Source organism: Chlorocebus sabaeus, chromosome 26 (genome assembly GCF_047675955.1).
Source record: "Chlorocebus sabaeus isolate Y175 chromosome 26, mChlSab1.0.hap1, whole genome shotgun sequence".
In the NCBI taxonomy this organism is placed as follows: Eukaryota; Metazoa; Chordata; class Mammalia; order Primates; family Cercopithecidae; genus Chlorocebus; species Chlorocebus sabaeus.
This window is the reverse complement of record NC_132929.1, coordinates 26,844,087-26,854,678: the sequence shown is the minus strand read 5'-3', so window position 1 is coordinate 26,854,678 and position 10,592 is coordinate 26,844,087. Positions and strand designations below refer to the sequence as shown.

General features: G+C 41.0%; 1 protein-coding gene across 1 annotated transcript in view; it reads left to right on the top strand.

Annotated features, from left to right (window-relative positions):
• Positions 1 to 2,831: 2,831 nt before the first annotated feature.
• The window catches only part of CYP19A1 (cytochrome P450 family 19 subfamily A member 1), a 32,987-nt gene continuing 25,226 nt past the window's right edge, over positions 2,832 to 10,592 (top strand). The window contains exons 1-2 of the mRNA XM_008016610.3: positions 2,832 to 3,055; positions 8,767 to 8,917. Of these exons, the coding sequence (XP_008014801.3) occupies positions 2,911 to 3,055; positions 8,767 to 8,917 (296 nt within the window). The 5' untranslated portion in view covers positions 2,832 to 2,910. The remainder of the gene's footprint in view (positions 3,056 to 8,766; positions 8,918 to 10,592) is intronic.

The following is a 10,592-nucleotide window of genomic DNA, read 5'->3' as shown; positions in this document are numbered from 1 at the left end:
AACAACCTATGTGCAAGTTCTAGGACCTTCCTATACTCCTGTACCCCTATTTGAAGACTTCTGTTCAACATACCCACGTGGCCCATTAGAATGTTCCACTGAACAGGAAAACCAATGTGCAATCAGGAGAGAATCTCAAAGGACCTTTCCAGCTGTGGCATGCAGAGATCCATAAAGCTTAATCCTTTAAAAGGAATTATTCTAAATAGCCCAGGAGTGAGCATAAACGAATGAAAAGTCCATGAATGTGGGGACTGAATCCCATAATAGGTAGCAAAACGGCATGATAAAGAGCATGGGCTCTGGAGACAGACCACCTAGGCTCCAATTCCAGCTCTGTCACATGTGAGCTGGGTGCCCTAGGGCAAGCTGCTTAACCTCCCCAGGCCTCAGTTTCTCCATCTGTAAAATGGGGATAATTAGACTTAGCTCTGAGGCTTATCATGAAGATGAGTGGCTTAATATTTGTAAAGTGCTTAGAACAATAACTGACACATAGCACACGCTTTCTGGGTGTTAAAAAATATTCTTACCCTGTTGGGTTTTTAAGTGATGTTCTTCTCAGGGATCTTTATGACATACTTTTGAGGAAGATGAGAAACCAGGCTTCTTAGCTCTGTTAAACATTTTAGACACACAAACAGTCCTCACTTTGCATGGCAGTATGGGACTGTAAAAATGACCATGCAAGCTAAAACTGTGCAAAGCAATCCTAAAAATCAAGAGAAAAATTACAACTGTTCTGTGACCTTTAAAATTTTTTGTCAAAGCATTAGAAACTCTTACCATAGGTTGTAAGTGTGTAGGGAGACAAGCAAACAAAAATAGTAAAACAAATATTTTAGTACACAGTAATTTGAAACATTAGAAACAATGCAACATTTTAAGTGTTTTCTTTCTTTGTGAAAATAAACTTATTGAAAGGTTTTATTTTAAAGTTCTTGCCTTCTTCTCTTTGCATAACTTACGATACTGAGGGAACATCTTTTCTCTGCCAGTGAATTGCCATAGTCCTTTATAAATTTGCATCAGCTTCCAACATCTTATACTCTTTGCTTTCAATGTTGTGAAATACCTCTGAAAGTTCCTATAATGTGAAGATTTTTGCTGGCATCACTTCCTGTGGGACATCTTCATCCTTTTTGTCGCAACCACTTTCCTCATTTATGCTTTGAACAATGGTTTCAGGTTTCATCAATATAAATAGAAACTTTAAGGGTCCTGGCTGTCAGAAAGTCACATAGAGCTTACTCAGAATGATGTCAAATTCCACTCTAGAAATTTAAAACCTCAGCCTGTTAAAAATAGCTTGTCATCAACAAAGGAACCAGATGATAACAGACACAAGGCTGACTTTTTAGTCTCAACTTATATATATGAAAAAAAAAACCCAAAACTGCTCAACATAAGCGCAGGCATTTTCAGTGCCCTGCATCCAAGCATTAATGATTATTTAAATGGTAGAATAACATAAAATGATGAAGCAACTGGATAAATTCAACTATGTTGTCAAATTTTTGTAGTTAACGGAAATCAGTCTTTGGACTTTAAGATCTCATATAGATCAGAGGAGAAATACAATTACATACTCCTTAAGAATCTGATGAAAGTTATGGTCTTTCTCCACCAGAATGTGCACATGAGCCGATACAATGTTATGCAGTGTTTCAAGGAATCCACAGAGTCCCAGATATCCAATTAGAAGCCCTAGCTATGAATCTAGAATTTTATTACTTTATTACTAGGTGAAACCCAGCCCGAGTCTGTCTGAGAGCCACTGCAAGTTCCAAAAACTGTAGGCACTATCTAAGTAAAGGCAAACCTTGGAGCATGTCATCTGCCACTGAAAATGCATTTAATGATGACTCACTCTTTCCTCACTATACAAGTTTGTTCAAACTACACCTCTTCAGCTACAAACTACCTACCATCCCTGAAACTCTGTTCTGAGAGTAAAGGGATTACAAAACCTGGCTGAAAAGATAGACTCAATAGAATGTTGAAAAACACAATAGAACCAGCACATCAGACTGTAAATTGATTGTCTTGCACAGGATGTTAGCTGCTCTTCGAATGAGGTTCCTGAATGGCACCTGAGCCTATTGCTGGTGGCATCCTATTCTGCCTGTTCTCTCTTTCTTCCTCCTTCCCCATTCCTTTCTTTCTCTTCTCCCTTTATTCTTCCTCTGCAATTCTTTTTTTCCACACTACCGTTGGCAGGTCCCTAGGGACACTGTTTAATCCGGACCATGGTACAAGAGATTTTAGATCTTCATTGAAGTCACTAGAGATGGCCTGAGTGAGTCACTTTGAATTTAATAGGCAAACTGATGGAAGGCTCTGAGAAGACCTCGATGCCCAAGAATTGTGTTCTTACTGTAGAAACTATTTTGATCAAAAAAGTCATTTTGGTCAAAAAGGGGAGTTGGGGGAATTGCTTTTTTTGTTTTTAAATTGATTTGGCTTCAAGGGAAGAAGATTGCCTAAACAAAACCTGCTGATGAAGTCACGGAATGACTCCACCTCTGGAATGAGCTTTATTTTCTTATATTTTGACAAGAAATTTGGCTTTCAATTGGGAATGCACGTCACTCTACCCACTCAAGGGCAAGATGATAAGGTTCTATCAAACCAAGCGTCTAAAGGAACCTGAGACTCTACCAAGGTCAGAAATGCTGCAATTCAAGCCAAAAGATCTTTCTTGGGCTTCCTTGTTTTGACTTGTAACCATAAATTAGTCTTGCCTAAATGTCTGATCACATTATAAAACAGTGAGTGAATCTGTACTGTGCAGCACCGTCTGAAGCAACAGGAGCTGTAGATGAACCTTTAAGGGGATTCTGTAATTTTTTTGTCCCTTTGATTTCCACAGGACTCTAAATTGCCCCCTCTGAGGTCAAGGAACACAAGATGGTTTTGGAAATGCTGAACCCGATGCATTATAACATCACCAGCATGGTGCCTGAGGCCATGCCTGCTGCCACCATGCCAATCCTGCTCCTCACTGGCCTTTTTCTCTTGGTGTGGAATTATGAGGGTACATCCTCAATACCAGGTAAGTCAGTTGTTTATTTCCATTTCTAAGGAGATTATTTACTTGGGATTTTGGTCCATGATGGTAAAGAAAATTTTGAAAAAGGACAAAAAGCACACCTGGTAAGATCTCTGAAGACTATGGCTGTGTTAGCAAATAAGGACTTGGGTGAAAATTTTCAAACCAATTATCTGCACATTTTAAATGAAAGCACTTTAAAAATATCTTAGATAAACGCTTCCAGTCTGCACTGTGCTTTCGTAAAGTAGACTTGGCACAAGTACCTTTAAAACAAGCTCAAGATGGGGTGGAGTAAAGTAAAATTCCAGGGTTTTCTGGTTAACTTTTAAAAATGAGATTGCAGATTTGCTCTGAAGGTGAAAATGTCTCTGGAACGCCTTCTTCACTGCTTTTCTTCTCCCTTTCATTTTGCTTCCTCCATGCCCCCTCTTTGTCTTATATTTATCCCTTCTCTTTATTCCACTCATCATTTTCTCTTATTCTTGGGAATGTGGTGATAGTGGTCCCCATTTTTCTCCCACTACCTGGCTCCCATAAGGGTCAAATGGGATCCAGGCAGTGGGATAAAAATGCGGACCACTGCAGTACTCTTGGAACATCACACCTCGAGAGAATCTTCAACAAGATCTGTGGGTCAATCAAAAGTGGAGAATAATGTAATTATCCAGATAATCCCAGTAGAAAACCCCACCCTTCCACCGTTAAAGCTACAGTGATCAGATATCAAATTAATTCAGAATGACCTGAAATTTCAGACTGCTTCTTTAGTTTTCAGTGAAGATGCCTCATTGCAGACACATCTGTTCCCAATTCCATAAGATATCCAATGAGACTCTAAGAGCGTAGTTATTACACACTGGTAAGTGTGGTGGGCCTCGTCTCAGTGGGATCAGAAGTGGGAGCATGGGGCTGGCACAAAATGCTCTGTGTCTGGATTCTTTTTAACATTGCAGTAATTGCCTGTCTCTCTGCCTGATTCAGCCTGATATTTTAGATTACTTTAATGCCCAGTTTAAAGGAACATTTAGTTAATTTTGTTCTCTGCTCCCTGACAGGGTCAGCTCTAGAGAAGGGAGGCTCAGAGCTAAGGGATGACTGTTTCATCATGTTTAACTTGAACTCTCTTCCCCAGTGTGGCCCTTCTTCACTGGATTTCTTCCTTCCCAAGCGGGCTTCATGGTCAGGGTCAGTGAATGGTCGGGGTGGGGTGAGTACGTAGAGGGGTGGAAAGCCTTCTTTTTCCTCTTCTTCCCTTCATAGGCCCAGGTGCTAAATTCTAATTTGTCTGTATTATCAGAGAATCAGGCCAGGAGAGTCCAGCACTGCCCACACAGCATTGCCCATCCAGTAAGCCACAGGTTCTCAAGCTTTTAAGTCAATGTAAGAACACCCAGCAGGTAGGAGCTTGTTAACATTTCTGTTCCTGGACTCTGCTCCTGACTTTTTGACTCAGGCTCTTCAGGTCTAGAAACATGCATTTTTAAAAAGTCCCCCCGGATGCTTATGCTAATCAGCACTGGTGGAATTTCCTTGGACCCTTGACCAAGGAGGTCAGCCTGTTAGGACAAGCCTGAGAACCAGCAGCCCTAAAGCTCTGGATCAGCAGAAGAGTAGGCAGCATCTCACTCTGTCCACCATTTCTGGGCCAGGGCCATCATGCTGCATCCACTGACAGTCAGATCAAGTAGCACAGTGATTCTCAGCACTGTCTGAGGTAGGGGCTCAGCTAGTTTGGGGCTGCTATTTTTTTAAAAATCTCCCCTCCTGATTTTTTATGAGCAGCTAAGGTTGAGAGCCACAGATATGGGCCTAACTCCTTCATTTGACAGAAGGGGAAACTGAGACCCAGGGAGCTGATCTGCCTTGCCCAGGCAAAACGCTATGACAAGCATGAGAAGCCATGGAGTTCAAACTCCTCGTTTTACAAGTGGAGGGTTAAAGCCCAGAGAAGGAAAATGGCTTGTCAGCTCCCCAGCTGGACAGGAAGTGGGAATTAGGGGGGCCACCAGGAAGTCCTAAAGCCCAGGTTAATGATCATTTCGCTAGACAGCTAGTTTCTAGTTTCACACTTTCCCTTTGAAAGCAGAAGGTCTAGTTAGAATCCACTAGTAGCACAGACTGTGAGATCCTATGGTTTCTGGTTGGGGGAGGGAAGATAAGAAAATTGGCCTTGTTCGGGGTGGTTTTTGCTGATCAATACTCCTGAGCTCCTGCCAGCTCACTTGAATCAGTGGCTCTCTAGGTTCTTGGTTTTAGAGGTTTGGGGGAAGCGCAGAGTCAGGAAAGCTCAGGACCAGTGAAAGCTGGAGGAACTTAACAATGATTTAAAGTCCTTGAGTGAGTTATAATTTACAAAGCAGTTTCATGCCCATTTTCTATGGTGAGGTTGGTGTGTTTGTGTCTGTTTTGTAGGTGGCAAAACTGAGACTCAAAGAGTCACACAACTAGTAAGTGATGAAACTGGGGCTCATATCTAAGCTTCTTCTAGCTGTATTTACTAAAAGGCCCTGTTCTCCTGCTTAGGGGCGGGAGGATGTGTGAAAAGATTGAAGAGATGTGGTTTCTGCCCCGAGGGGATTATATAAAAGTAGTAAAGACAGTCGGGGCACACACATAGGTGGCTGACTTAGTGCCAGGTAGGGGCTATGAAAGTCCTGAGGAAAGGGTCATTCCTGCGGGGGAGGGGGAGTGGCCAGGGTAGTGGGGGGCAGGGTTGGAAGCTTCAGTTCTGAAAAATTGCTCCCCGTCTACTGATCTGGGTCACCTGGCACTGGCTGCTCTCCCTTCCCCAAGGACATACAGCCATCCCCAGCTCTGAACAAGGGTCCTCTCCCTCCATATGCCATGCTGTGCCCTGGGTACCACATGCCAGAGCAGAGAACTGGGGGGAAAAAAAGCATGGCAACTGACATTCCACTTTTTCTTATTAAGATAATGTTTCACAGAAAAGTGCACAGCGCGGTGATAAATTTGCCATCAGAATGCAGCCTGAGAAAGCCGATGTTACCCTTGTTCCAGAAGCTCCTCGCGTGCCTTTGTGATCACTCTCCCTCACTCCAGAGCAAAACACCGTCTTTGATTTTGTGACAGTCACTCCCTTGCTTTTTTTTTCATCATTTTACCACATAATTTCATATCCCAGAGAATACAGGTTAATTTTGCCTTGTTTTAAACGTTTTAGCAGTCAATTCATACATTATGTATTCTCATATCTTGCTTCTTTTGCTCAATAGTGTGTTTCTAAGATCCATCCACATTGTGGCATGCAGGTGTAGTTCATTTTCATTGCCATAGGGTATTGAGTTATATAAATATCTCATGGTTTAATTGCCAGTTCCACTGTTGAGGGACACTTGAGGTGTCTTCAGTTTGGGGCTATTGTGAACAGGGCTGTTCTGAATGTATATGTGCACACAGGTTTCTCTTTGGTGTATAACTGTAAGGCGTGGAAAGCAACAGCTTGTTGATTAGGACAGCTGGGGAGAGGTCCCAGCTGCTGGCTCCAAGGAGGCTGTCTCTGTACAAAAATGCAGCAAAGCATTCACTACTCCTTTTAGGGGGTGAAAGAGGCTCCCACAATCACTGCATGCCTAAATAAGCATTCCTAAATCTGAGAAGCAAAGATCAGCTTAATGTGGATACAACCAGAATATTTCCCTAATATTTTTTTCCTCCAGCATTCTTCTCTCCAGCTGGAGGGTGGGTAGAAGCATAAGATATACACATAAATGAAAAGGTCACACTGTGTTAAGATTCTTTTATTTTGTAATTATTTTTCACATACTCTCCTGTCTTGCCCCTAGACTCTGATGGGGACCATTATACTTATAATATCTCCAGTCCCTAATTTGGAGCTAGTGTCTATACCAGTAATTGTTTGTTGGATTTGTTGGATGAATTAAGCTGATACAGAATTGATCGCTAAGGACTCAAAACTCTGGTTCTCTTCTGGTTAGAACACTAAGGTTCTTAATCTAAGCACAAGGTTCAATCTCCCTTTTTCAGTAGATACATCTCTCCTGCGTCATAGCTTACATTTGAATGGCAGGTCCCAAATATTAAGATTTTTACATGGCAGGCTGGGTGTGGTGGCACAAGCCTGTAATCCCAAATCCCAGCTACTCAGGAGGCTGAGGCAGAAGAATCGCTTGAACCCGGGAGGCGGAGGTTGCAGTGAGCCAAGATCATGCCACTGCACTCCAGCCTGGGCAACAGAGCGAGACTCTGTCTCAAAAAAAAGGATGGCATTTAAAACTTCATCCTTTATATTAGATACACATGCCTAATTAATTTTTAAAATTTATTCAGGAAATATTTGTTGAGCATCTACAAAGTGCCAAGCTGTAAATATCCAGTGAGGTAATATTATGCATATATTAATTGATTAAAGGTTAACATATCTAATGACAGTTTAAGGAAATACATATTCAATCAAATCTGCTGTGGAAATCTTTTGAAGAGCTTAATGAAATTATCTTAATACGAAGTCAGTCATCTACTGTATAATGTAGTGTTACTAAAATAATCACAAGATTAACAACCTTAGACCATATTTTGGTTCTATAGGTATCAGCAAACATCTTCTATTTAAAGGGAAAAAAGAACCGACAGTCTTGCTCATATTAACTCAGCTATCGCAAAGTAAAAGACTAAAAACTGTTTGCTGTGTTTGGGACTAAACATCCAATTTAGGTGATTCAAGCAAAAGCTTACACTATGTATATCATTACACAACTCTTGCCCATAAGGTGAGAATGCTGTCTCACGTAGTTAGGTGTGTTTTGGCTTCAGAATGATTTCACTGACAGAATGGAATTAAAGGAGAAAGATTCGGAAAAACTACTACTTGACAATTTCTAAAAAATTCTAAAACTTTTTAATCTAACTTTTTACCACCACCAGTAAAATCAAAGTACCAAGTTTGTTCTCTGATATAAGCAACATCAAATTTCCCAGTTGTTCCCTGGGTTCATGTTCTTTATAATTCTGCCATCCTCTGCATAAGCAAGGTTGTAAGCAGCCACTACTCTCAGCTAAAACCAGATTATGGGACTCAAACTCCAGTCTAGAGGCTCAAAGACCCATTGCCTGACTCCTCAACTCTTAGCTTTATTTTGCCTAATGAGATTTAGCTTAAGAGCCTTTTCTTAAACAGTCTTTTTTGAGGGGAATAAAATAGATGTTCTTGGATTGGACATTGTCCTTGTAGATCTTGTTTCTTTCAGTCGAAAAATTTCCTACAAAACTACAGACCAGTTTTAACCCACCCATTCTGTCAACTGGGGCACTCAAACCAAAAGTTTCCAGAAAAAAACTAGGCGCCAAACAGATCTGCCGGCTTGTCATTCGTCAGCGTTTCCATGTTTGCTACCAAACGCACGAATTGACTTGTATTCGAAACTCATTGATACCGGTTAACCTGGGAAGAAATTAGCACACACACCCCAGTTCATTCAGACTGAAATGATTGAGACCAAATAAAACTAGTGTGGCGTGGATACTGAACTTTTTACTCACGGAGGGGTGAAGAGCCTCATGTTAAGTGTGATGCTTTTGTTTTTTTTGTTTCAAATCACTTTATTCATGATTCACAGATATACATCAAATGTAAAGAACACTTAGCTATAAAAGAACAAAAACAGGAGTAACACAAAGCAGTTGCAATTTTTGGTGTGGCTAAGATGTAGCTTACGCTCTGACACCTGTCCTAGGTCCTGGCTACTGCATGGGAATTGGACCCCTCATCTCCCATGGCAGATTCCTGTGGATGGGGATCGGCAGTGCCTGCAACTACTACAACCGGGTGTATGGAGAATTCATGCGAGTCTGGATCTCTGGAGAGGAAACACTCATTATCAGCAAGTGAGTCTGTTCATAATCGGAGACATACTCTTTTTTTTTTCTTTTTTCTTTTTTTTTTTTTTTTTTTTTGAGACGAGTCTAGCTCTGTCGCCCAGCCTGGAGTGCAGTGGTGCGATCTTGGCTCACTGCAAGCTCCGCCTCCCGGTTTGACGTCATTCTCCTGCGTCGGCCTCCCGAGTAGCTGGGACTACAGGTGCCCGCCTCCACGCCCGGCTAATTTTTTGCATTTTTAGTAGAGGCGGGGTTTCACCGTGTTAGCCAGGGTGGTCTCGATCTCCTGACTTCGTGATCCACCCACCTCGGCCTCCCAAAGTGCTGGGATTACAGGCGTGAGCCACCGCGCCCGGCGGGAGACATACTTTTTAAATCGAGGCTGGAGTTTTTTCCACTTAAGACAGCTTTATTTTGGTTCTTGATGTCTTTGTTTCTAATTTTATATTTTTACCACTGAAATGAAGGTGAGCAGTCCCCAGAAATCTAACATTGAAACAGAATAATTGGGTTTTGCTTGAAATGAAGTCAGCGGTACATAAAAAATAACTCTGGAAATTTGGGGAATTATTTACAGTCTCTGTGAGCAGTGAATGTGGAAACTTGGAAGCCAGATAATTTGATTTCAACGAAACATACTTTAGGGAGAGGTGTTATCTTTTCTGCTTTCCCAAGTTTTTTGGTCTTAACCACAAATAAACATTAAAAAGAACCAAGCCAAACAAACAAAGAAAAAACCCATACAAAACAAAAATAAAACCCAAGACACCACTGCACTATAGTCTGGGTGACAGAGCAAGACCTTGTCTTTTAAAAAGTAAAATAAAACCTGAGGCAGAGGTATCTGATCAGCAATTTGCTAATTTATTCTCCTGCCAAGCCACTGAGCACCTCTAAAAGAGCAGATGGTAAGCCGACCTTGGCTGAATCTGATTAAAGAAAAAAGAAAAGAAAAGAAGAGACAGTAGAAAAAGAAGTCATTCACATGCTGCTCTTCCATTTATGACTTTATGCCAGTATCCAGTGGAGGGATCTTACATAAATCAGGAACAATATTACCCATTTAAAAAAATAGTGTCCTCCCTCTCTGCATTATTATATTTTGTGGATAACTAGCAGATTGAATTAGTTCTATGGTTAACTAGAAATTGACTATAAAGAACTAGTTTGGTGAAATACTCGTTTTCTTGTTTATTGCTCTTAGAAAATGGAGAATTTCAAAGGCAGCATATTTCCCTAGACTTTCAGCCAGTTTTAGTAGATTTTTAGCAAAGCTATGTGCAAACACTGTCTCATTAACACATTTTTATATTTGTAATCCCTGACAGAGCTTTACCCACAAACCAAAGCTGACCAGGGTGTTTTACCAATTTGTTCTAATTATTCATTCAGATACAAAGACTATAGCTCAAAAGCAAGTGAAGCTTTTCTAGAAACTACATAATTTTTTCAGGTCAAGATTACATACATCATCTCATAAAATACCACGGTATCCTCAAAGCCCAAATATTTGAAGCAGATACTGAAAGAAGGAAGCAGGAGAGAAATCGGTGTTATTTTAATACTTCCAAATATTTCAAACTATCCAAAACAATTTTTTTTTGGCCTGGGATTTTTTTTGTTTGTTTCATTCAGTTTCATGTTGTAGCACTTCTAAGAGTAGCTGAGGCAGACCTCACACAAC